The sequence below is a fragment of the Homarus americanus genome, unplaced genomic scaffold, assembly GCF_018991925.1.
Source record: "Homarus americanus isolate GMGI-L3 unplaced genomic scaffold, GMGI_Hamer_2.0 scaffold57980, whole genome shotgun sequence".
NCBI classification, from domain to species: domain Eukaryota; kingdom Metazoa; phylum Arthropoda; class Malacostraca; order Decapoda; family Nephropidae; genus Homarus; species Homarus americanus.
The window spans coordinates 3,847,892-3,874,593 of record NW_024716703.1 but is presented as its reverse complement, the minus strand read 5'-3'; the positions used below and the strand labels follow the sequence as shown (position 1 = coordinate 3,874,593).

The following is a 26,702-nucleotide window of genomic DNA, read 5'->3' as shown; positions in this document are numbered from 1 at the left end:
CATCGAAGTGTGGGAGGAACAGCCGTCTGGGAAGGGATGGGGGGGGGGGTGTATTGATGGTGGTGGTGGTAGTGTTCTGTGTTTGCGCGCGCGACGGCTGGGTATAAGAGGAAAGCAGATGGCTGGAACGTCCCATACCACACTCAGCGGTGATCCATCCTCACGCCGCAGCCTTCCTCCTCCTCTTCTCCGTCGCCAACCATCACCAACACAACATCCAAAGTAGGTTCTCGATTTTTAGACAAGAATTTTAACGTTCTAACAGTTCTTGATAATGTTGGGAGACTTTGGTTCTTCCTTATCAATACTGGATCGCATTTGGGGAGTTTGTAGTGGGGAAGTCGAGGCCTTTGGACGAGTTTTAGGGACGCTTTAAGGAGAAGAGCAAAAGACCTACCTGACGAACCTTAGACATCGGTATCATCCCCAGCAGGTTCATTAGGGAGCAGATCTGAAGACTTGTTTGTTCTCACCACCAGTGTTAATGTGATGTATAGTGAACTTATGTGAGAAATGTTTACCTCCAGTGTCTAGGGGTTAGTGTAAGGGGTCAGGTGATGTAAGGGGACAGGTGATGTAAGGGGTCAGGTAATGTAAGGAGACAGGTAATGTAAGGGGTCAGGTGATGTAAGGGGACAGATAATTTAAGGGGTCAGGTGATGTAAGGGGACAGGTGATGTAAGGGGACAGATAATTTAAGGGGTCAGGTGATGTAAGGGGACAGGTGATGTAAGGGGTCAGGTAATGTAAGGGGTCAGGTGATGTAAGGGGATAGGTGATGTAAGGGGTTAGGTAATGTAAGGGTACAGGTGCTGTAAGGGGTCAGGTAATGTGAGGGATCGAACCATAGCAATCACTCACGATGACCATTACTGTGAAGAAGTTGTAGTTTGTGAAGCTGGAGAGAGCGAGAGAGAGAGAGATACTCGCATCGTGTAATAATCACTTGAGGTTTGAGAAGTATTAAGACCGTGGCTCTACGTCTTGTGTTATATGTGCTGTTGTAAGCCTCTATGGGTAGGTCTTGAGACACACACACACGCACGCACTAATGTTATGGGCAGCAGAACACACCCACTGATTTCCTCCTGAGCAGTGAAACGCGGCCACTCGTCACATGATGGAGATCTCTCATTTCAGTGTCAACAACGAGTCTTCCTTTACTGCCTCTCTATAGTGTTGTCGCCTCACCATTCACCATACCCGCGACAAAAAAAAACGGAAACCCAATTGACAAAAGCGCAATTTGTTATTCAGAATGTTTATATCTCAGCCCTATTGATAATTTATATAACACGTAAGCATTTATACATCACATTCTTAGATTTTGTTTGTATAATTTCATCTGTAGGATTGAATAGTTTATATAATGGATTTAGGACTCAAGAATTTACATATTTCAGTGTTACGTCACAGATTGTATGAATGATCTTTATCATTCACCAGTGGGAGAACATTTAGAACGCCTCAAACATTCCTAGTGTCTGTTTATAGTATTCACACGTCTGATCCCCGTAGGAAGCGACACACAACTGCCTTATCTCAGCCTGTGTGTGATAATATATGGCGCCAAGACCAGACAGTTGATGCTAGAATCCGTATTTGTAGCTTGTCAGGAACACAACAAAGATTCGGGCAGCGTTCGTGTTATAAATCCGGATTTATTTCTGTCTATAGGTACTGTATGGGTCCGTTGTGGCTGTGGTCTCTTTTCCTTCCTTCCTTCCTTCCTTCCTTCCTTCTTTATTGCCTCTGTTAAATGTATATCACCCAGAGAGGCAGGAATCGATGCTACCACTCAGGACAAGTAACTCACTGTTAAGTATGGAGAGGGATCTTACCTAAACTTTCTATTCAGGTAAAAAAAATCTTCCCTATCGCCTTCCTGAAAAGAGAGAGAGAGAGAGAGAGAGAGAGAGAGTTGGTGTGTGTGTGTGTGTGTGTGTGTGTGTGTGTGTGAGTGTGTGTGTGTGTGTTCCATCTCAGGTAAACAAAAAGCCCTAGTGCCACCTCCCTACTGGGCCATTGAGTCAATTGTCCTCCGAGGCGCCCCCGTCCACCAAGACCTATTGTCCCCCATCGCTGGTAAACAGAGGTAGCAGATTATCCTAATTGGTTGTGGTCTAGGAGAATAGGTTGTGACTTGTCTATATTAGTTGAAGAAATTGTTGTTTATTATTTTGTTAGATATGAAAGAGATATCATGAGATTCGAAATAGGAAGATGGGTCATTGTCTGCTCTCTCTCTCTCTCTCTCTCTCTCTCTCTCTCTCTCTCTCTCTCTCTCTCTCTCTCTCTCTCTCTCTCTCTCTCTCTCTCTCTCTCTCTCTCTCTCTCTCTCTCTCTCTCTCTCTCTCTCTCTCTCTACACAACCAGAGAGATATATCAACTCTATTAATCTTTAGTTCTTGATGACTAGTGTATTTATTTACCCAGAAAGCTCGATTGAAGACCTTGTTGTTGTTGTGCTGCTGATCTGTACTAAAATAGCAACACATCCTGAGCTGCCAGACGTATGCTACCAGGTCATAATTATCTCCTCTTGTTCCTCATCTCGTTGGCACTCATCGCTCTTGCTCCGTTGTGATCTCCGACTATCAGGGTACTCTCCGACCACCACCTCTGTCTAGTTCTTTTCTTGAATCTGTGTTGTTGTATTCGCTGTTTTTGTCTACTTTTACGTTTTCTCTCTCTCTGTAATTCGTTGTTTTTTTTTGTGTGAGGTTAACTGTAGCTCCCGCGCTATCCCTCTCTTCGCTAGCCAGTTGTCTCTATACATTGCCGATTTGCGTAGTTTTATCCACCATCCTGGAGTTTACTTGATGCTCGGGAGGATTTCTTGGTGTATGTCATATATCAGGTTGTGTACAGTCTCTCCACCTTGACTGTCATTCTTGCTTTTATCTCCTTTGAATTTGTGTCCCAGGGATGTCCACTGGCCTCACCCTCACTATTTCCACTTGCAAAAATTTTTAGGGAAAATATTAAACCTATCCAATATAAAAGTTGTCGTTCAGATACAGCACTCGATGCTTGTCCCAATGGTCACTGGTTCGAATCTGGAGTGTATATAGTGCCGTACCTCCCACACTGAACACCAGGCCTTTGGATCCTATACTTTCCTCACAACTACATCTTGCTTTCCTCACTGTTAGATGATTCACATTATAGTAAAATGGCAGGTTGGTTGTCACACTGATATGTAAATAACTTCACCAAACTAAGGCCGGGGTGAAACACTTTTTTTTGCCAACAAGTTATTGAGGAGATGCTTCCTGGGGGAGTGTTGTCTCTGTCCTAGATGTCTTTATACTTCTTAAATAAAAGTTCTCATTCTGACATCACTTCGACTTAAAAATTGAAGAAAAAAAAATCTTTGTCCTCGAGGAAGGAGAAGCAGAAAACAGACTTGACTAACGAGGCAGGATTGGCCAATCTCTTAGAGTGGCTGTCATACACAACCTGAATTAGGAAGGAATTAGAATTGGAGAATGACCAGATCAGTGATGGTCGTTAACTGAAACTGAGTCATTCAAAAATAAAGATAGAGTGAGAGACAAAGATAGATAGATAGAGAGAAAAAGAGAGAGAGCTCCACCTGACCCTTTCTCTCTCACAATACAGGGTTAACTTGCGCTCGTGTGTGTGTGTGTGTGTGTGTGTGTCCATTAAACACGAGTTAGCAGGGGAGAATGTTATGTTTCTCTCATGTCCCTCACATACAGGCAATATACGACCAATCAGAGGAGGAGAACAGGGGAGGATCTGACATTACGTGCCTTTTGATTGGCCAGGGGACTTATAGACAGGTGATATGGGGAGTGTCAGCAAGATGGTGATGTTTATAAGTTAATTGAGGGTGGGAGTCTGTCTGTTTGTTATGCTCTCTCTCTCTCTCTCTCTCTCTCTCTCTCTCTCTCTCTCTCTCTCTCTCTCTCTCTCTCTCTCTCTCTCTCTCTCTCTCTCTCTCTCTCTCTCTCTCAACACCGCTATCACCACAATCACTAACAGTCACACACACACACACACACACACACACACACACACACACACATACACACACACACACACACACTCCTTAGTAGCTTGAGGTTTGACAAGACGCCAGTACGAATCATCAGTCCTGAAGCCAAAGTCACATTAACGAGAAGCAAATACGAAAGTTGACAGAAAGGTCGCGTGTGTGTGTGTGTGTGTGTGTGTGTGTGTGTGTGTGTGTGTGTGTGGGTGTGTGTGTGTGGGTGTGTGTGTGTGTGTGGGTGTGTGTGTGTGTGTGTGTGTGTGTGTGTGTGTGTGTGTGTGTGTGTGTGTGTGTGTGTGTGTGCGTGCACTCAGTTGTTATCTCAACGGGTCAACAGGATGATTTTAGTATGAGTGGCCACTTGACAAGGTATTATAGCGATCCCAGTCAACAAGTGTGGGAGCTTAACTGCTGTCCTCAACATTGACTGATTTCAGCAAGCACTCTCTCTCTCTCTCTCTTATTTTCCTTCTTTCTCCCTTCTCTCCTCCTTTTCTTCTTAGTCTTCCTTCTCCTCCTCATCATCATCATTTCCTTCCTCTTTCTTTTGTCTTCGTCATCGTTGTCCCATCATTTTACGTTCCTTCACCTCCTCTGTCTCCTTCTCTTCCTACACTTCCCTCGGGTCTCCTCCTCCTCTACCTACTTCCTTCCCTCACCCTACTCCTATTCCTCTACCACATCCTCTACGTACTTCCCTCCTACTCCTCCTCGCTAGTAGTGCCAGGGGGTTACCCTGAGGTAAAGCTAAGTGACAGTTCCTTGGTAATAACTGGAGCAGAGAAACCAAGCTAACTGTGGAGGGTGCATGAAGGAAGGAGGGAGGATGGCAGAGGGGAAGGAAGGGGTGGCGGGAGGAAGGGATGGAATCTTTAAGTGACTGGTCCTGGGAAGAGAGAGTTCCTATCTGTTTTAAATTGAGAAAAATCCTTCGTAGGACTCTTTAGGATATGGGAATTAGAAGGTATCAGGATTTTTTGGGGGGAATGTTGTTGATGTGTCCGTCTGCTTTGTGTCAGATTCTGACATCAGGTAAGTTTGTTTATCGACTAATTGGATTGATTTCAGGTGTGACGCGAAGGTAGGTAGTACTGTATGTCACTCACTCTTGTATGGCGGGTGTTGTGAGGGGGCGTTGGTGAGTTACGTAATTTCAGAGTAATAACCATTATCGGCGGGGGGGGCAGCGATGGGGTGGAGGAGGCAGCAGTGGGTGGAGGGCAGCAAGAGGGGTGTGGGTGTGTAGGCAGCGGAGGCAGCAGTGGGTGGAGGGGGCAGCAGAGGGGTGTGGGTGTGTAGCAGCAGAGAGGCAGCAGTGGGTGGAGGGGGGGCAGAGGGGGTGTGGTGTGTAGCAGCAGCAGGAGGCAGCGGGTGGAGGGGCAGCAGTGGGTGGAGGGGCAGCAAGAGGGGTGTCGGTGTGTAGCAGCAGCGGGGGGCAGCAGTGGGTGGAGGGGGCAGCAGCAGCGGAGGGGGTGAGGGTAGTGCTCAGTATACAATAGCTCCAGTTCTTGTTGTTAAGGAATATAATGACTTATATAGTTATGTGAAAAGATATAAGACCTATTGTACATTTTATGAGTGTTATCATTGTACACCTTTATCAGTGGTGTTGCTAAAGTGTAAAGTCTTCATCTCTCTGTATTATGTTGACTCCAATTAATTATACTTGATGACCTTTGAGATTAATTACTTTTGACCTCTTCCACTAATGACTTTAACCTGTCTCTTTGGGGGTGAAGTATGGCCTGGTTGGGAGGTGATTTTTAACATGACACTGTGATGACCTCTGAACTGGGTTGACCTTTTATCCCCGGCACTGTGATAATGACCTTTAACCTGGGTAGACCTGAGACCAATTAACCTTTGACACCATGATGGCCTTTGACCTGGGTTTACCTGAGACCAATTAACCCCTGACACTGTGATAATGAACTTTAACCTGGGTAGACCTGGAGACCAATTAACCCCTGACACTGTGATAATGCCCTTTGACCTGGGTTGACCTGGCTGTGACCTTTTTCGCCACAGATGAGCCGCACCATCTGCCCCACCCTGGTGATGCTTGCTGCCCTCCTGGCTCTCACTGCCGCCCAGGGCTTCTACACCCAGCGTTACGGCAAACGAAGTGACACAGGCGAGGTAACAGGTGAGTAGAGGAGGGGTAATTAGGGTCAGTCAGGGGTCATAAGGGGATTTCCGGTCTCTCTCTCTCTCTCATCTTCTCTCCATGCCTCCTTCCCCCCCCCCCGCACTCAGACACACACACCGTAAATTTCCATCAGTTCAGTATTGGGCGATGACGTCACCTTTACGGCTTGGTCTGTATGTAGAGAGAGAGAGAGAGAGAGTCGTCATTTACCTTTGGATCACCTTCTCTCCTCCTCCTCCTTCTTCTTCTTCTTCTTCTCCTCCTCCTTCTTCTTCTTCTTCTTCTTCACCTCCTCCTCCTCCTCGGCTCTACAAACACACCACACCCACCTACCCTTTATCACCCTTGAATCAATAGAATTAAACGACCAATGGACAAATTATATTCCGACGCTCCTATCTGTCTGACCTACCCATCCTTCTATCCCTCCTACCTACCCACCCTCCTATCCCCTCCCAACACACGTAAGACTCACAGAGGTTATTTTCTCTTGCTGTTGTTAGACTCTTTGACAATCTAAACAACCTATTTATATGTATATTGCGACTGTAGGTTCATAGGTTTACCTAAGGAACACGAGTAGGAAGATGGGAGATAGGTAGGGGAAGATGGGAGGTAGGTAGGGGAAGATGGGAGATAGGTAGGGGAAGATGGGAGATAGGTAGGGGAAGATGGGAGATAGGTAGGGGAAGATGGGAGATAGGTAGGGGAAGATGGGAGATAGGGGAAGATGGAGTAGGTAGGGAAGATGGGGAGATAGGTAGGGAAGAGGGAAGATGGGAGATGGGAGGGAAGATGGGAGGTAGGTAGGGAAGATGGGAGATGGTGGGGAAGATGGGAGGAGAGATGGGGAGATGGGTAGGGAAGATGGGAGATAGGGGAAGATGGGAGATAGGGTGGGGAAGATGGGAGATAGGTGGGGAAGATGGAGATGGGTAGGGGAAGATGGGAGATGTGTAGGGAAGATGGGAGTGGTAGGGAAGATGGGAGAGGTGGGTGGGAGGTAGGAAGATGGGGAGGTAGGGAAAGATGGGAGGTGGAGGGAGATGGGAGATAGGTAGGGGAAGATGGGGAGCAGGTGTAGGGAAGATGGGAGTAGGTAGGGGAAGATGGGGTTAGGTAGGGGAAGATGGGAGGTAGGTAGGGAAGATGGGAGGTGGGTAGGGAAGATGGGGAGGGGTAGGGAAGATGGGAGTTAGGTAGGGGAAGATGGGGTAGGTAGGGAAGATGGGGAGGGGGAGGTGGGGAGGGTAGATGGGAGGTAGGTAGGGGAGATGGAGTGGTAGGGGAAGATGGGAGGTGATGGGGGGATGGAGGGGTAGGGAAGATGGGGTGGGTAGGGGAAGATGGGAGGGGGTGAGGGGAAGATGGGAGGTAGGTGGGGAAGATGGGAGTGGTGGGGAAGATGGGAGGTGGTGGGGAAGATGGAGGTGGTAGGGAAGATGGGGTAGGGGAAGATGGGAGGTGGGTGAGGGAAGATGGGAGGAGGTAAGGGGGAGTGAGGCAGGGAAGATGGGAGGTGGTAGGGGAAGATGGGAGGTAGGTAGGGATGGGAGGTAGGTGGGGGGAAGATGGGAGGTGGGTAGGGGAATGGAGGTGGGGGGAGTGGGGTCTGGGAAGGTGGGTGGGAGGGGAGGTGGGAGGTGGTAGGGAAGATGGGAGGTAGGGGGTAGGGGTGGGTGGGGAGTGTGGGTGAAAATGTGGCAGTTGATTAGAAAGATGAATTTATTGGTCTACTTGTGGTGGTTTTGGTGGTAATGGTAGTAGATGTGGTAGTGTTGTGAGTGGTAGTGTAATGGTATCGATAATGGTATGGGTAGTGGTATTGATAGTGATAGTAGTGGTAATAGTTAGGAATGGTGTTGATAGTAGTAGTAGTAGTAGTAGTAGTAGTAGTGCCGATCGCTGGTCAGTCTATTCTTCTTGATCCTTTAAGCTGATTGGTCGTGGGTAGTTTGTTGACGACCCCTCAGGTACCATCACCGCCAACACACACACACACAAACACACACACACACACACACACACACACACACACACACACACACATTCTTATCTGTCTTTCTTTCTGTATTCATCACGTAAAATCCACGCCCTCCCTCCGTATACCAGTGAAACCACATCTTAATACAGCTAAGTATACCACTCCTTCGGCACCTTCTCCGTGTCTCGTGGCGCCCATCAGAGGCCAGAGAACACCAAGCATTATTGTGTTTCCCTCCGGCCTCTTAAACGTTCTCTGGTGAGGCTAATTACGTTAATAGTTTGAAAGAATAGAAGGAAAAAGGTGAGGTCGATGAGATCCCATGAGAGCTTAAACATGGTTGGTGTGGGAAGAGGGGGAGAATTTTTTGGTGTTCTTCTTTCTTCCTCTGTTCACACACACACACACACACACACACACACACACACACACACACACACACACACACACACACACACACACACACACACACACACACCTCGTTACTGGATTTCTGCTTTCACCAAACACAAGATGATTTCACGATTGTAGATTCCTTAAATACAGGTTTATGTTTACTACTGACTTCACTAAATACAGGTTGTTTTCACCACTGTATCTCTCTATATAGGCCTCTATGGTATGCCTGTATAAGTAATTTTTCCTATTGAATTTTTGTATAGTGTATTTAACCTCTGTACCTGTAATTGTAACTTTACCTGTACCTGCATCTTCACCTGTAATTATATACTTTCACCTGTAAGAATATATGAGTTACTTTAATGATACTGTATTTTCACGGTTTTGTCTCTCCCCCTCTCCTCTCCTCCCCTCTCCTTCTTCACCCCCTCCCCCCGCCCCTCTCTCCCCCTCCCCCAGTACGGTCAGGTTTCTACGCCAACCGCAACGGACGCTCTTCACCATCCCAGGGTCTACCTGAAATTAAGATCCGCTCCTCCCGGTTTATCGGAGGCTCCAGGTATGGTAAGAGGTCTGGCCCCGCCCCTGCAGCAGAGCCTGAGTTCACCCCAGTCATGAATGGTGAAGGTGAGGCTTTTGTTTGTCTGTTTGTCTGTCTGTCTGTCTGTTTCTCTGTCTGTCTGTCTGTTATCCTGGTTTATCTACATTCCTCTTTGTGTTCTTCTAAATTATTCTTACTTTCAATTCATGTTATCTATCGTTTTGCGTTCTTCTTCTCCTCTCACACTCTAACCATATGTCTGTCTGTCTGTCTGTTTGCCTGTCTGTCTGTCTGTTTCTCTGTCTGTCTGTTATTTTAGTTTATCTACCTTCCTTTTTGTTTCTCAATCTGTCTTATACTTTCTTCTGTTCATCTATTTATCGTTTTACCTTCTTCACTTTATCTGTTCTCTTCACTCTCTCTTCGTCTAATTAATGAATAAATTGGAATGTATTTAAAACCATTTTTGACGTGATATAACATGCATCTCCCCTGCCCTTTCCTTCCCCTTTCCCTCCCCTCCCCGCCTCCCGCCCTTGACACCACTTGATGAACACGTGACCCCTTCCTCCTCCTGTAGCTGACGACAGTGACATGCCCGCGACGCTCCTTGTGGGTGACTCCGTTATCTGTCTCCTGGTCGACGTACCTGACATCTACCGCTGCGTCAGGTAGGTCTTCTTCACCACCTGTAGTTTTAAGTCACTGCACGATGAAGGTGAGAGCGGAAGAGGTGTGTGTGTGTGTGTGTGTGTGTGTGTGTGTGTGTGTGTGCACGTATCCTGTTTATTGCTATTTCATAATTTTACGTATGAATAAATATAAAACAGGTGAATAAAATCATACCAGTTTAACATTACATTACCTAACCCGTGTTGTTTTGTCTCTCAGCAGGAAATCCACAACTGATGAAGCGTCTAACTGAAGCACCGACACCCGCCTTCGTATCTGTGAGGGAAGGGACGGGGACGCCCTATAAGATGTAGAGACCACACACACACACACCAGCAGCGAGAACACAAACGGTGAACAAAAGCACAGAATAATGACAACATAGAATAACAACAACAACAAAAACAACAGCCAGGGCACAGACGAACAAAAACACAGAATAATGACAACAACAACAGCACAGACTAACAACAACAACAACAACAAAACAGCAACACACAACAGAAGCCATAACACAGACGAACAGAATACAGACTAATGACAACAACAACAGCACAGACTAACAACAAAAACAAAAACAACATTTGGAATATGAATCGACTCCCGCTATATTAGTCTTGAGGTCAAATGATTAATTACGTCATTTGCATTAGTGACTCATTAACGGACAACTCGTAAACAGATTTTGACGTCATTTAAGCCAAAGAGGAACTTGATCTAAATGGCAAAAATCCGTCAGTAATTAATTATCGTTTCACACCGAATGAACTTTGGAAAATGGAACTTCTCTACAACAGTGAACTATTTTTTGGAGCTTGTGAGCAAAGGGTAAACAAATTTGCATCGTTCATCTTTTTACGGAACTTCAAGGAACTTTACAGAGCCTTAAGGACTTGTGTTCCAGTAAGTTCAGTATCCTTCCTTCCTTCCTTCCTTCCTTCTTTCCTTCCTTCCCTTAGGCTATCTGAGCCCTTCCCAAGGTTTGTCGTTTCTCTTCTTTCATCCTCATCCGTTCACCATACATCAGACACCCTACCCAATCTGACACCATTGTTTACGTCCATCTGACACCCCCACCACAGTGTTACCCCCGTCTGACAACTCCTTTCACTACCATTTTGACACCACCACTCAACCTTCTCTGACACCCTCACCACTTACCCCCATCTGACTCCTCTACCACTTACCCCTCTCTGACACCACCACTTACCCCCATCTGACACTACCACCATCACTGCAACATGTCAACTCAGATAATAACTCACCATCTATGTGTAAACTTCATTGAGGAATAGACCAGTGTCATCTCCAGAACACATATGTATGCTAGTTTAGTGGTGAGTGATGGGTGTTACAGTACTAAGGGGGGGGGGGATGGTAGACACGTAACACAGACCCAACACGAACCATCAGGGAGAGAGAGGTGGGAGGGAGGGAGACCGAGTTAAGGTGTCACTGTAGTGTTCGCGAGTTAGCCTGGGAGATATTATACCACCCTATAGGACGCCGCCACGACAGCATCCTCAAGGTCTTCAAACAGACTAAGATTCTTCCTTCGATCTCGTAATTCTTCTTAACCCGTCTCCAAGCATAACACGACCAATTGCTATAGACGGAATTTGTTTAAAAGCAAGAATTACTGTAGAGGTGAATAACTAGACGGAATTACATGATCTTTAGGGGTGATAATTCGGTTTGGTACCCAGAGACGGTGTTACCACAAGGGACAACCTACCAATTGTGATACCCTGTGTTGATTGGTGCCAGGGCTGGACCAAGTGCCATGCTACTTCAGTGTTACCACCATCTACCACGATCCAACGCTGGCACTTCAACAACCCTCTCACTACTTCCATTACTACCACCACCACTACTATCTGTGTCAAGTTCCCTCGCTCACTCTTCCTCTCTCATTATCTGCTCAAGTATCGCCTTCACACCCCCTCCACTGTGATCAACCTAGCCGTCGTTTCCCCACACCCTTATTCATCATCTCCCACCTGACCACCCACCCACCGTCTTCCTCTTCACTTCATGACCAACTATCTACAATCCTCTTATCCCAAACTATGTTAAACCTCGCCAGTACCTCCTCCTCCAGTGTTCATCCTTGAAAATAAACAAAAAATAATACAACAACACAAGCCCATTTAGACTCCAAAGATATGTAGACTCTTATTGGTTATGACACTGATGTTGACATTTGACAGTGACGTTGAAATGACAGATATGGCCGGTGATGCGACAGGTACTGACAGACTGTTTACCCCAAGAACCCTCAAATTACTGGCTGGAAGATCGTCCTCAATTACTTGCCACATGAACCTTCACAGCTGCTGGAGTAATGTGTTCTGGTCTCTAAATCATCGTTTTATGCTTGATAATCTAAATAACACACGTGTTGAATATACAATCATTATTAACTATACATAATATTTATGTCTCAGAGAATCTGATTGAGTGTGTAAGTATAAACTGTACATTAGGAGAAGAAGTATAATATGCAACGCCATTACCTTATCACTTTTGTGTGTTTATTTTGGCGCCGCTGCTAGTGTATGACACGAGGCTGGCGTGTGATACGCCTGGCAACGCTGGGTATGTTGATAACCTGGCAGCTCACTGTACGACAATACAACGTCTTTGAGGCCGCCAGTGTATCAGATATTTGCAATAAAAATGTACAATATAATATTCTGGTTAGTTTTCCTCTTTACTCTTGTATTACTTTATTGATATTGAATATTTCCCGATACAAAATGAGATAATTGTGTCTCAACAGCCATAACAGATATAATTATTGTGTAGATCGAAACTGTATACTTGAGGCTTCAAGATCCATTCATTTATTTGCACTTTATCATCCACCATATAATTTCCTGATAACACCAAACACTTCAGTAATACATAAAACATCATTAATACCAGTTGTTTAAAACATTCTTAGGAAACTAGTGAAAGGGAACAAATCAACCAGGCTCAGTCTGAAACAAAACAGTAAATCCCACCACCTAGTACAGACACCCTTTATCACGCCATCCCACCACCTAGTACAGACACCCTTTATCACGCCATCCCACCACCTAGTACAGACACCCTTTATCACGCCATCCCACCACCTAGTACAGACACCCTTTATCACGCCATCCCAATACCTAGTACAGACACCCTTTATCACGCCATCCCAACACCTAGTACAGACGCCCTTTATCACGCCATCCCAACACCTAGTACAGACACCCTTTATCACGCCATCCCACCACCTAGTACAGTACAGACACCCTTTATCACGCCATCCCAATACCTAGTACAGACACCCTTTATCACGCCATCCCAACACCTAGTACAGACACCCTTTATCACGCCATCCCACACCTAGTACAGACACCTCATCACGCCATACCTAGTACAGACCCTTTATCACGCCATCCCAACACCTAGTACAGACACCCTTTATCGCCATCCCAATACCTAGTACAGACGCCCTTTATCCACCAACACCTAGTACAGACACCCTTTATCACGCCATCCCAACACCTAGTACTGACACCCTTTATCACGCCATCCCAACACCTAGTACAGACACCCTTTATCACGCCATCCCAACACCTAGTACAGACACCCTTTATCACACCATCCCAATACCTAGTACAGACGCCCTTTATCACGCCATCCCAATACATAGTACAGACACCCTTTATCACGCCATCCCAATACCTAGTACAGACACCCTTTATCACGCCATCCCAACACCTAGTACAGACACCCTTTATCACGCCATCCCAACACCTAGCCATCCCAACACCTAGTACAGACACCCTTTATCACGCCATCCCAACACCTAGTACAGACACCCTTTATCACGCCATCCCAATACCTAGTACAGACACCCTTTATCACGCCATCCCAACACCTAGTACAGACACCCTTTATCACGCCATCCCAATACCTAGTACAGACACCTTATCACGCTAGTCCTGTACTCAGTACAGACACCCTTATCACGCCATCCCAACACCTAGTACAGACACCTCTTTATCACGCCATCCAACACCTAGTACAGACACCCTTTATCACGCTATCCCAATACTCAGTACAGACACCCTTATCACGCCATCCCACCACCTAGTACAGACACCCTTTATCACGCCATCCCAACACCTAAAGTACAGACACCCCTTACCGCCATCCCACCACCTAGTACAGACGCCCTTATCACGCCATCCCAACACCTAGTACAGACACCCTTTATCACGCCATCCCAACACCTAGTACAGACACCCTTTATCACGCCATCCCAACACCTAGTACAGACACCCTTTATCACGCCATCCCAACACCTAGTACTGACACCCTTTATCACGCCATCCCAATACCTAGTACAGACATCCTTTATCACGCCATCCCAACACCTAGTACAGACACCCTTTATCACGCCATCCCAACACCTAGTACAGACACCCTTTATCACGCCATCCCACCACCTAGTACAGACACCCTTTATCACGCCATCCCAACACCTAGTACAGACATCCTTTATCACGCCATCCCAACACCTAGTACTGACAGCCTTAGCTAAATAGTTTATGTTTCTTGTGGTTTTTAACTTGTTTTTGTCTTTGAAATGCGTTACCAAAACTTACATAGTTACTCCCAAAAGTTTTATTTTCTGTGGTAAAATAACAGAAAACGTGTAAAAGAACGATGGGAAACTTTATTATTGATTTATACACATGTCTTTCATTATATATTTTTACTTATTGTTGTATGAATATTTTGAAGGAAAGTATTAGGCCTGTATATCAAGGCCGTGGGCTCGTAACACACGTCTTGCCCGCGGTCCCCACCATTTCTCTGTGGATGTCGGTCACACTAGAATAACCCGTTATATTGCATCCTTCTTTCCTCACACTGCCAAACTGTGGAATGCTCTGCCTTCTTCTGTGTTTCCATACTCATACAATCTGTCTCATTTCAAAAAGCTAGTTTTCTCTCCTATTTTTAATTTCATTAGCCCCTTTGTGGCTCGATGTTCTGTACGCGGGTGGGCTATTCCCGTAAAAAAAGTCTTTACCCACTTGTTGGACATCACAGTAACTGTATCGGGCGAAATTAACTCTTATGACGGCTTCCTATGGTTGAATTGACTTATTGTTTGCTATTGTTAAATTGTTTGTATGGCAACATTGTCTATATAAATATTCTAAATTGGTGTAAACTTGTATGGCAATTTACCCTTTCACTATTAGCCGTTCGAGTGTCTGGTCTGTGTTAGAGAGAGAACCGGGAGTACTTGTAGAAACCCTGTGATGTTTGATAAGACCACACTGATTATGATGACTTAACCCTCTGATCATGATGACTTAATTCTCTGACAATGATGACTTAACCCCTGATTATGATGACTTAGCCCCTTGACTATGATGACTTAACCCTCTGACTATGATGACTTAACCCTCATAATTATGATGAATTAAATCTTTCAGTGTTATGTAATTCCTTGAGTTTCACGTATTTCTCCTTTTCAATTAAATGAACATAAATACAATAATAAATAAATAACATTATCCACAACTCCTGGGTTGTGGATGTCACTTACAACACTTAACCGAACGCCAATAACCCAGCGAGACCAAAGTTGGAAGGTTGTAGGTGATGTAGGTCCGGTCCACAATCTTGCTTTATGAAGGATACAATCATCTTGGCTACGGCAGGTCCTTGGTCCTCCTGCAGATAGTGGCCAGCGTCTGGAATAGTGACCTCACACGCCCCGGGAAGGATACGCTTTAGAGCTGTTCTTCCCGGTATTGTAAACACCTCCCGGTCGCTGTAGCCCAACAAGACCGGGTTCTTCCATTGCTTCAAGAACGCCGCAACTTTCTGCATCTCAATAGCCACCGGGTCATCTTCCACCAAGGGTATCACGTTAGGCCACCACGAGGCCCCGACTTTATACAGATTTGAAGGGAAAGGGGCCACGTAGCCTCCTATAATGGCGTCTTCGGGAGCGTCAGACGCTATCTTGAAGACGCCCCCGACTGGCACGTTACGTCCCACCACTGTGTTAAGCGCCCGCCAAAGGAGCATAGGGGAGTAACTTTTGACGGAGAAAATGGAGTCGAGAATATCACCTTGGGGGATCAGCGTGTTGATGAAAACCAGACGACGATACCTGCCAGGGTCTCGAATCACTGCACTCATGCCTGTAGGGCCACCCAGGTCTTGCATCACCACCGTCACGCCCTGTAACATAACAGCCACGTCATTTATTGTGTAATTTTCCTCATAATAAATAACTTAGAACTAAACCTGCCATTAATGTGCCCTGATGAAGTTAACACTTGTCATCCTTCTCGTTTCCATGGCAGGCTGTTCAGCTTTCCTCTCTTCTTGTGGGTATCAGGGTTACAGGTCATTTCGGGACATGCAAACTAAGGAACTCTTAGTTTCAGCCTAACCTAATCTAAACTTGGATGTAAATTAAATTAGACCTAAACTGCACTTCAGCTCAACCGTGTAGGCCTAACACAGAACACAAGAATAAAATACTACGGTACTTTACATCAACAATAAAAGCCTCAAGATCACGTTAATTCGGCTGTATTCACCTGTAAGTTGAGGGAGCTCACCACCAGCTCAACCGTCGACGTCTGCAGTGTATGAGAGTAATCGTTTGGGTCCGTCAGTTTGTCTGAGCGTCCAAACCCTATTTGGTCGACGGCGACAACTCGGTACCCGGCGGCCAGGAAGACGGGGATCATTGTGCGGTAAAGGAAGGACCAGGACGGGACGCCGTGGAGGAGCAGAAGCGTCTCCTTGGCGTCGTGTGGACCTGGGGAGAGAGAGGGGTGAGTGTTCCAGGGTGTGGTGCTGGGGAATGAGAGGGGTGAGTGTCCCAGGGTGTGGTGCTGGGGAGTGAGAGGGGTGAGTGTCCCAGGGTGTGGACCTGGGGAGAGAGAGGGGTGAGTGTTCCAGGGTGTGGTGCTGGGGAGTGAGAGGGGTGAGTGTCCCAGGGTGTGGACCTGGGGAGAGAGAGGGGTGAGTGTTCCAGGTGTGGTGCTGGGGAATGAGAGGGGTGAGTGTCCAGGGGGGGTGGGGGAGAGAGAGGGGTGAGTGTCCCATGGTGTGGAGCTGGGGAGAGAGAGGGGTGAGTGTCCCAGGGTGTGGTGCTGGGGAGAGAGAGGGGTGAGTGTCCCAGGGTGTGGTGCTGGGGAGAGAGAGGGGTGAGTGTCCCACGGTGTGGAGCTGGGGAGAGAGAGGAATGAGTGTCCCAGGGTGTGGAGCTGGGGAGTGAGAGGAATGAGTGTCCCAGGGTGTGGAGCTGCGGAGTGAGAGGAATGAGTGTCCCAGGGTGTGGAGCTGGGGAATGAGACTCTCCGTGGTTCTCAATGTGATTCCCGCGCATTTTCACCACACATCAGAACATTTGAGCACTCCACTATCATCATGTTACCATTGCTCCCTGCCAGGTGTACAGAGGTGTGTGTATACTTTTCCTAACAATAGTCTGGAGGTAGTAGGTAGTAGGCAGCTACCAAACAGGGAGGTACTACCGCCTGGGAAGATATTGGGAGCATAATGTATTGTCTAATGGTAGACCCTGCTGCCATATGGCATCACGAAAATTATGACCAAGTCCCAGGTTGCTGATCTGACTTTCTGCCTCATTTACACACAATTGCAGGGTCTCAATTGTTTCTTTTACTTTGACAACACAACATACATATATTGTTTCTCACTCTTGATTTATTTAATATTTCTCAACATCTCTCTCGCTGCTCCTACGTGTACCTCATCCTACACGGTCACCTGTACCCTAATTAGCCTACCTGTACACTTTCTCCCCTACTCTCTCTCTCTCTCTCTCTCTCTCTCTCTCTCTCTCTCTCTCTCTCTCACCTTCGTCGATATAGTGCACCCTAAGGGAAGAAGTCAGGCCGCTCATTTTCAAATAGAGGTACTTAGGGGCCCAGGGATACCCAAGCTGGGCCAGATGAGAGAATCGGCTATCTGGGGTCCTCAATACAGGAACCCCGATATCCTTCACGATCACGTAGGACCCCCTGGCATACCCCAACAGGACCACCGTCAGCAATACACACCACTTCATCGTCCTAGGGGTGAGAAATATTCCTTGAGAGTTATATTGGTTTCACGAAAGAAGATTTAAAACAATATCAATCCATTCATTTACCTGTCTAATATATCTGTCCATCTATCTACCTGTCTATATCTATAAATCACTGTCTGTATATCCATATATCTATCTATTTATAAACATAGACAATTTCACTAACAAGTAAAGAGGAACCGATGCATTAACCTGTCAAGAAATAGAGGGAAAAAAAAGAAAGTTGTTTTGGCTAAGCAGGAATGAGGAGGGTGTAGTTTCTTGAGACTCTCTCTCTAGGTAAAGTGAGCCTAGATTCATGGGCTTAAATCCTGCTTAACACAACAACGCGAATCACCAGTTGACCAGATTAACCTTTCAGAGTGGTGACCGAGTAGCTCTTCAGTACTGAGGCTACAGCCAGCATTTGACCTAGAATAATCTATTTGGGCCGATTTGCTCATTTAACATTTCACCATTGTATTCATTATTCGTCTGTTGGTTTTTATTTATATTCCAGTTGAGTTCACCTGATGATTAGACACCTCAACGCTAACTAGAGGAGGGGATGTAGGGTAGGTTTGGTTAGGTTTGGTTAGGTTTGGTTAGGTTAGGTTAGGTTAGGTTAGGTTAGGTTAGGTTAGGTTAGGTTAGGTTAGGTTAGGTTAGGTTAGTTTTGGTTAGGTTAGGTTAGGTTAGGTTAGGTTAGGTTAGGTTAGGTTAGTGTGTTCATTCATCAGGTGAATTAATCTGCGTTGTCTAAATCTTTAGGTGGAATACGAGTTAACTCTCTCTCCGTAGTAAATGGTACGTGAAGAAAGTTTACATTAATATGAACAATGACTCCACCTCCTCCTCCTCCTCTTCTTCCTCCTCATCCTCCCCTTTTCTTCTTCCTCCTCCTCCTCCTCCTCCCCTTTTCTTCTTCCTTCTCCTCTTCTTCCTCCTCATTCTCCCCTTTTCTTCTTCCTCCTCCTCCTCCTCCTCCCCTTTTCTTCTTCCTTCTCCTCTTCTTCCTCCTCATCCTCTTCTTCTCCTCCTCCTTTCTACCTCCTCCTCCTCTTCTACCTCCCTCCTCCTCTTCTACCTCCTCCTCCTCTGCTACCTACTCCTCCCTCTTCTACCTCCTCCTCCTCTTCTACCTCCTCCTCCTCTTCTACCTCCTCCTCCTCTTCTACCTCCTCCTCTCTTCCTTGTTGAGCTCCTCTTAACGCTTTCTTGTTGTATTTACCTTTCCTTGTGATCCGTTTTCCTTGTTTCATTAATAAACATAAACATACTAATAATAATAATAGTTGTAGTAGTAGTAGTAATAATAACAAACACCACTAATCGACCTTTATCATCACCATCCCTTATCCCTATCGTCATCACAACACACCAAAAACACCTCACCATCACTATCACAGTTACTTCATCACCATCGTCCTATTTAAACCCATTTCCTCATTCTTTTTACGTTTTCTCTTTCGTCCGGGATCCTGTCTGGTTGTATGGGAGCGCGGGAAAGTTGAAGAGCACTCGTATTTAGGTCACTGCATCTATAAGGAGTAGGGAGTCTGGTGATGGGTAGGGGAGGGGGAATGGTGTGTAGGAAGTGGCTAGGTAAAGGTGTACAATTAAGTATCTGTCTCTGCTACGGTCAATCTATGAGTGTGTGTGTGTACTGTTCGTAGTGGTGGTAGTGGTGGTGGTGGTTGTGACGTTATAGGGAGGATGGAGGCTAGTGGTTAGGTTGTTACAGTAGGCGTGAGTGACCGTGAATGGGAAGGGGGAGGGATGGTAGGGGGAAGGGGGGGGGGTGTAGGGAGGGTTAGAAGAATGAGGAAGGGAGGTGGAGGGAGGGTAGAAAGGAGGGTAGGTAGGAAGGAGGAAGAGAGTGAGAAAAAGTAAAAAAGATAGATTTAATACATTGATAGACAGTAAATAGAGAGAAGAAAAGATGAATAGAGAGATAGAGAGAGAAATGAGAAAAGAAGAGACAGTAATAATCTCACTTAACCTTTGGCTGGTCACTTGCTATTACGAAACAATACAGTGTTGGCGAGAAGAACTGACTCACTTATGGAACACAATACCTCTACTTATCGCCAATACTTACAACACAAACACAACACTCAGTATCACAACATATCACATCCCCAACACAACACAACACAACACAAACACAACACTCAATATCACAACACATCACATCCCCAACACAACACAACACAACACAACACAACACAACACAACACAACACACCCTTTTGCGCTACCTCTCAAAGGATAAGTATGGGGTGCACAATAAACTACAAGGTACATTAATTCAAGACGCCAATTTCATCATCATTCATATGTGCGTTTATCAATTTTCCACATAAACACTTTTAATTAAACTCAAAATTAACCGATGATAATAATAATACCGGCTTTACAGCACATAATTCCACACTTAAACTATACCTTGACACTCGAATACTTGAGGGTCACCAAATGCATAGACTGACGATATCTCTAATTCTCCACCACACAGACACACACACACACACACGCTGGTCTTGAGAAAACTGTTCACCATTGGAAGCTAGGGAGGCCGAGACCTATAACTCTGACCTGCGCGCGCACTTCTCTCACATAACCACCTCCCAAGTATCTCAGCTTTCTATATTTTATTTCAAGTAATATATATATATTTGTTTATCTTTCTTCTCTCTTAATATAACGGGAGCTACGGAAACCGGCACATTCGCAAGATATTTGAGTCAGGGAGAGTTTGACCACGATACAGCAAGCGGGCGGTGGAAGGCCCATATGTACAGTACATATTAATACCTGCCAGACCAATCCACTACTATACTGTCTGTAATGCTCTGCTGATATGTAACAAACTACAGTAACTTATCTTTCTGTATAATTTTTTTTAATATGTTCTATGCTTCACTTATCTATGGGGGTTTTTCTCTGTAGCAAATTTTAGCAATCAATAATTCAGTGTTTTGATTCTCAGTGTTTTTTGTGTTTTTTTCCTAGAACACTTACTGTACTTAATGTTGTATTTGATTTGATTATCTTGATTCAGGCGAGGATAGTGAAGCAGGTTAGGATAGTGAAGCAGGTGAGAATAGTGAAACAGGCGAGGATAGTGAAGCAGGTTAGGATAGTGAAGCAGGTGAGAATAGTGAAACAGGTGAGGATAGTGAAGCAGGTTAGGATAGTGAAGCAGGTGAGAATAGTGAAACAGGCGAGGATAGTGAAGCAGGTTAGGATAGTGAAGCAGGTGAGAATAGTGAAACAGGCGAGGATAGTGAAGCAGGTTAGGATAGTGAAGCAGGTGAGAATAGTGAAACAGGCGAGGATAGTATTAAAATATATATCTCTACTTTATATTCACACAACTAAACCTCTGCCATCATCTCTCGTCATTCTCTGACATGCGATCTGATTCTAGGTATATTTAGGGGGGTTATATTGAGGTCATTCTAACTCGTTTAGTTTTTGCACACACACACACACACACACACGTTGCACCCAGCCCATACGAGCACGAACTGATCGCTATAAGAACAGCCCAGTCCCAACCATTGTAAAAATTATCAATAACTTGTAATCAACCAGTGTATTCACTCCCAGTCAATCTTACTTTTTGCACTGTCACTATGATTAAATGCCGTGTAGTATGACCTTCTCCCCACCTAGTTATTATATATCATATTTGTATCACTTATGTGACTTGTATATTATTTGTAAATCAAGTGACCCATTCCCCAAAACCTTCTTCAATGTATCTAGAAGTTTAAACAATACAATACAATAATACAATACATTCTAACCACTTAAAGCAGACAGAACCATACAGGGGATGGGTGTATCTAGTGTCTCTGGGAGTTTGGGTACACCTGCCTTACGTAAGTAGTTCAGTTGGTCTTGTCTGTACGTTTTTGTTTTGCTTTTACGGGGATTAGCCCACCCGGGCATAGGTGACTGACCCACATCGGGGCCCGGGGGGCTAAAATGTAATAATAATAATAATTCATAGTAAATAAAATATGTAATAAAAAGTAAAATAAAATATTAATGGTAATAATAATAATAACAACACTGTGATGATAATAATAATAATATATACAAAGAAATACAAGAATTAAAAAAAAATCAATAGTGAGACACGCTATATGTATGTTGTGTTGTCATGTAAGTGAAACAATTGAGACCCTACAATTGTGTGTAAATGAGGCAGAAAGTCAGATCAGCAACCTGGGACTTGGTCACAATTTTCGTGATGCCATATGGCAGCAGGTATAGGCAAGGTACACGTTTTTGCTTTTGTCACTTCGGGGGAATGAGTCACAGCTGCTGGTGTTGTTGAGATTGTTGTTCTCTGTTCTTGTCTCAGTGTGTTATTCTTGGTGTAGGAAAACATTGGGCGTGTCTGGATACGTGATACATCTTTATATTAGGTCTTTAGTGTAGACATTTGACCCTCTACACCCTCAGCACATCAGTACATCCAAACACAAATTCTTACTTTATTAATTATACAATATGTAAATTTTTCTCTCAGTCTTAGTAATGTCATTTACCTGGACATAAATATCATCCTGTTATCTTTGGCGTTATACTTCAGCAAAGTTTTATGTCTTATGTCTATAAATCTGTATTTTGAGTCTGAACACAGGTAGAGATATACACTGTTTATCATTATACAGCAATGTGTTAGACTGTTTATACGTCAGGTAGCCGCTCTTCCTCTGCCGTGAACTGCTGGAGAACAACTGTATTGGCCATGAAAAGTGGTTCACTAGTCTCAGTGTACTATACATGCACTGATCAGGTGATAGTATAAGGTGCTCTTTTTTCACATTTCATATTTATTCTTTTTATTATTCAATACTTATATACTTGTTTCATATCTATATTTTCTGTTAATCTTTTCTTGTGTATATTAATAATTTTATAGTCTAAGTCTTTCTCTCTATAAGTATCTATCTTATATTTCTTTGCTTATATTTTCTAAGTCAATATTCTTTTCTCTACTTTATTCCTTCTGAATTTTATGTCCTTACTTTCTTTCAATTATATCTGGGAATCCATGTCATTCTTACTATAACACTTATTATACTTACAACTGTAGCCTGCCACCACCCAGAGTTATATTAGAATAAAACTATAGAATGTCAGCTGGGACTGACTTTAGTCAATCAAGTCGACGCTGCCGTGAAATGACCCATAATTCCTTGCCTTACCATGGGCATATATGCCCCGTGATGTATGGAAAGTTTCAAACGTTTTTTCTCCATGATTTTCTCAGGACTGTTCCCCTCCGAAGTTGCTGCCATATCCTTGTGAGTACAGTACTAAGTGTCAGAGAAGTACTGTACAATATTAGAAGTAAAGTTAAAAGTTATGTGATGTTGTCTTGCCAACATATAACTTTTGACTGGTATAAGTAGAGACACATTTTGTATGTGGATAATCGCCGATTAAGTTTTAAAAATTATCAGATGTTTTTGTCAATTACAGTATGATCACGGGTAAACAAATTTCTCATCAGAGGTGTTACAGACCCTGAAATGTCGACCTGCACTTTTGGTTCACATCACACCTGACAGTCGCAATGGATCGTCTCCCTTGACCAGTAAAAGCAACAGTTAAGATATTATGTCCAGTCATGGTTTTTTTGCTGACTGGTGTTGCAAGAGTTTGAAGGTCTCTGGTAAATGGCTGGCGGGAGTAAGTTAGTGAACTCAACTTGATGAGTCAGGCATACCAACACTGCAGGGATCCTACACAGGTCACATGCCTCCTTCCATCAAGTGGGTGGCCGTAAGGTAAATGAGGTAGGTAGGTAGGAAGGAAGGTAGGTAATCCGCCAGGTTTCATACTCATCGGCCTAAGCTGGGAATGTAATCGTTTCTTAGACTGTGCGTGTGATGAATTCCTCCAAATAAATAGATAAATGGTGGTGCTGTACAGTGGTAAAGCGTGGAAGTGTCACCATTATGCCACGGGTTAACCAGTGTGACCCCCTACCATACATCACAGGTTTCCTCCGGACACTCTGGTTGTACTGTGGGGGTTATTGGATGTTTGTGTTCACACTCAGGATGGGATGGAGAAAGGAAACTCACAATGTGCTCTCTATATACATGTTGTATTGGATGTACAATGCAGCTTGGTGCTGGGAAGGCAGCATGGTTACAAGCGCGATGTAGAGAGAGCTGGTTGGTGAGGATGCTAGTCAGGCCGCACCTCGATTATGCGGTTCAGTTCTAGTGCCCCTATTATAGAATGGATATAAATTCACTAGAGTCGGTGCAGCGAAGAATGACAAAAATGATTCCGGGACTTAGGAACCTTCCATATCAGGATAGGTTAAAGAAACTTAACTTGCATTCCCTAGAAAGACGAAGAGTGCGGGGAGATATGATAGAAGTATTTAAGTGGGTGAAAGGAATCAATAAAGGGGATATAGATAAAGTTCTTATAATATCCGAGCAGGATAGGACTCGGAGCAACGGATTCAAGTTGGATAAGTTTAGGTTTAGGAGGGAGATAGGAAGAAACTGGTTCACAAATAGGGTGGTGGACGAGTGGAACAAGCTTAGCAACTTTGTAGTAAGTGCGGGAACTCTGGAAAGTTTCAAAAGGAGGCTAGATAGATTCATGGATGATAGAGAGTGGTAGTAACTCTCGACAGGAGCTGCCATGCACAGGCCAACCGGCCTATTGCAGACTCCTTATTTTCTTATGTTCTTATGTTGTGGGTCGCCATGCTCGCCGGCGGGAGCGAGGACCGCCAGGCAGGCGGAGGAGGAGGTGTTGCTGGCTGGTTGGTGTAGGTAGAAAGAGACAGGTCACCACGAGGTCAGGTCTTAAATAGCGGGGGGTAGGCGTGGCTTAGTAGTTGACCCCCGCTCCGTGATGTATGGCGGGTGATGTATGGCGGCGCTGGTTGACCTAGACCACGAGGCATACACTGGGGAATTGGTGGGGTCGGCTACTCAGCGACAAACAGCGTTTGTAGGGGAGAAATCCACTACAGTACTAACACTGGACTACATCATAATAAAAAAAAAACAACACTGGACTACATCATAACAATGTCGCAAAGAACAGACCATATGTTTGGCTTGTAAGCTGGCAAGTGGCGAAATGACGAATTAAAATTAAAATTCGCAATTAAAAATAAAGGAATCTTGATAATAGTAGAGTGCTCCCTAGTCTGCTTCATTTGATATAACCATTTTCTACAACTCTTATCAAAGAAAATGTATTTCTAATGTGTTTCAACACCTTAGAATAAGTTATTTAGCACATATTATTAATGACACCAGCCCACCAAAAATTAAAGGCATGAGAGATAGAATTCTCTAGATATACGAGTGTTTCTCTTACGAAAAAAAGATAAAAAAAAATACATTGACCACAAAAGTCTTGTAACTCAGGTTTGTAAATGTGCACAAGTCAGCTTGAAGAGAAAAAGTAGCTGCACATCACACTGTAGTGGAATTATCCCCTACAAACGCTGTTTGTCTCTGCCTAGCCGACCCCACCAATTCCCCAGTGTATGCCTCGTGGTCTAGGTCAACCAGCGCCGCCATACACCACGGAGCGGGGGTCAACTGCTAAGCCACGCCTACCCCCGCTATTTAAGACCTGACCTCGTGGTGATCTGCCTCTCCTTCTACCTACACCAACCAGCCAGCAACACCTCCTCCGCCGCTGCCTGGCGGCCTTTGCTCCTCCTCCGCCTGCCTGGCGGTCCTCTCTCCCGCTGGCGAGCATGGCGACCCACAAGCCGTCCTTCTCTGAGCGTCCTCACCAACCAGCTCTCTCTACATCACGCTTGTAACCATGCTGCCTTCCCAGCACCAAGCTGCATTGTACATCCAATACAACATGTATATAGAGAGCACATTGTGAGTTTCCTTTCTCCATCCCATCCTGAGTGTGAACCAAACATCTGGAACCCATACCCCACAAATGGTGACCCCGGAGATTCGCACTCACGCAGGATGGAGGAGAAACTGATCACGCTCCCAGTCTTCAAGCAACATGGAAGACTGGCTTATCCACCCAGAAGCAGCTCTCATCGGCTCTACAGCTACTGTTTCTACACCGCAGGTTAGACAACCTAGAGCAGCTCTGCTACTCTAAGCAGACACCAGCTCCTCTTCCTGTCCCAAGCACCACGTCCTACCGACCCCAGCACACCCGTCCTGCCTCAGACGCCGACCCCGGCCCAGCAGTAACCCCTGCCGCCCTTGATGCGGCCTCTGTTCCTGAGTGCGGACCCACACACCCCTCTTTTCTCCCTCAGGTACTCCCTGCTGCTGTCGTGGACCCAGCTGCTGTCACGAGCCCTCATCCGCTTCTGCTGACTCAGCCCCTGCTCCTGACCCAGGCCCACACACCCCAGCAGGCGCATCTGACGACTCTGTACCTGCCGTGAGGGAAGCACAACATTCATCGCCTCCACACACCCTTATTCTCCCTCTCTACTCCCACAGATATTGTGTATCTAGACAGTTGTCCCCAGCGACCGGCTCATCACGCCATCGCCGTTGTCTCACATGAGGCACGCACCGCCCGTTCTGCCTCACATGTGCTATGCAACTCTGCAGACAACAAGTCTCCTACACAGCCTGGAGGGAAGGGGGAGTATTGTAGTGGAATTCTCCCCTACAAACGCTGTTTGTCGCTGCCTAGCCGACCCCACCAATTCCCCAGTGTATGCCTCGTGGTCTAGGTCAACCAGCGCCGCCATACACCACGGAGCGGGGGTCAACTGCTAAGCCACGCCTACCCCCGCTATTTAAGACCTGACCTCGTGGTGATCTGC

General features: G+C 45.4%; 2 protein-coding genes across 5 annotated transcripts; one reads left to right on the top strand and one right to left on the bottom strand.

The window, feature by feature from the left end:
• The first annotated feature begins 140 nt into the window (after nt 1-140).
• LOC121858253 lies at nt 141-12,446 on the top strand. 3 transcript variants are annotated; one of them, XM_042354556.1, is made up of 5 exons: nt 141-222; nt 6,050-6,167; nt 9,022-9,180; nt 9,675-9,765; nt 9,986-12,446. In XM_042354556.1, exons 2-5 carry the CDS (start codon nt 6,050-6,052, stop codon nt 10,017-10,019), a joined length of 402 nt encoding a protein of 133 aa, XP_042210490.1. In that variant the 5' UTR covers nt 141-222; the 3' UTR covers nt 10,020-12,446. The 3 variants fall into 3 exon arrangements, with proteins under 3 accessions (XP_042210490.1, XP_042210489.1, XP_042210488.1); XM_042354555.1 differs by having other exon boundaries at nt 9,013-9,180; nt 9,989-12,446; XM_042354554.1 differs by having other exon boundaries at nt 9,013-9,180.
• A 2,218-nt stretch (nt 12,447-14,664) lies between these two features.
• On the bottom strand, nt 14,665-20,411 carry LOC121858442 (haloalkane dehalogenase-like). Of its 2 annotated transcripts, none has more exons than XM_042354885.1 (4): nt 20,324-20,411; nt 17,666-17,880; nt 16,375-16,598; nt 14,665-16,009 (listed from the first exon to the last, which is right to left on the bottom strand). In XM_042354885.1, the coding sequence occupies exons 2-4, from the start codon at nt 17,874-17,876 to the stop codon at nt 15,371-15,373; spliced, it is 1,074 nt and encodes a 357-aa protein (XP_042210819.1). In that variant the 5' UTR covers nt 17,877-17,880; nt 20,324-20,411; the 3' UTR covers nt 14,665-15,370. The 2 variants fall into 2 exon arrangements, with proteins under 2 accessions (XP_042210819.1, XP_042210820.1); XM_042354886.1 differs by lacking the exon at nt 20,324-20,411 and adding an exon at nt 19,879-19,982.
• Between the last annotated feature and the right edge of the window lie 6,291 nt (nt 20,412-26,702).

Excerpts from the sequence above, each read along its gene's own strand:
- LOC121858253 (XM_042354554.1), top strand. The coding sequence starts at position 6,050 with ATGAGCCGCACCATCTGCCCCACCCTGGTGATGCTTGCTGCCCTCCTG. Across the intron at positions 9,181-9,674 it reads CCCAGTCATGAATGGTGAAG|CTGACGACAGTGACATGCCC; the intron begins GTGAGGCTTTTG and ends CTCCTCCTGTAG. Across the intron at positions 9,766-9,985 it reads GACATCTACCGCTGCGTCAG|CAGGAAATCCACAACTGATG; the intron begins GTAGGTCTTCTT and ends TTTGTCTCTCAG.
- LOC121858442 (XM_042354885.1), bottom strand. The coding sequence starts at position 17,876 with ATGAAGTGGTGTGTATTGCTGACGGTGGTCCTGTTGGGGTATGCCAGG. Across the intron at positions 16,599-17,665 it reads GGTGCACTATATCGACGAAG|GTCCACACGACGCCAAGGAG; the intron begins GTGAGAGAGAGA and ends CTCTCTCCCCAG. Across the intron at positions 16,010-16,374 it reads TGAGCTCCCTCAACTTACAG|GGCGTGACGGTGGTGATGCA; the intron begins GTGAATACAGCC and ends GTTATGTTACAG.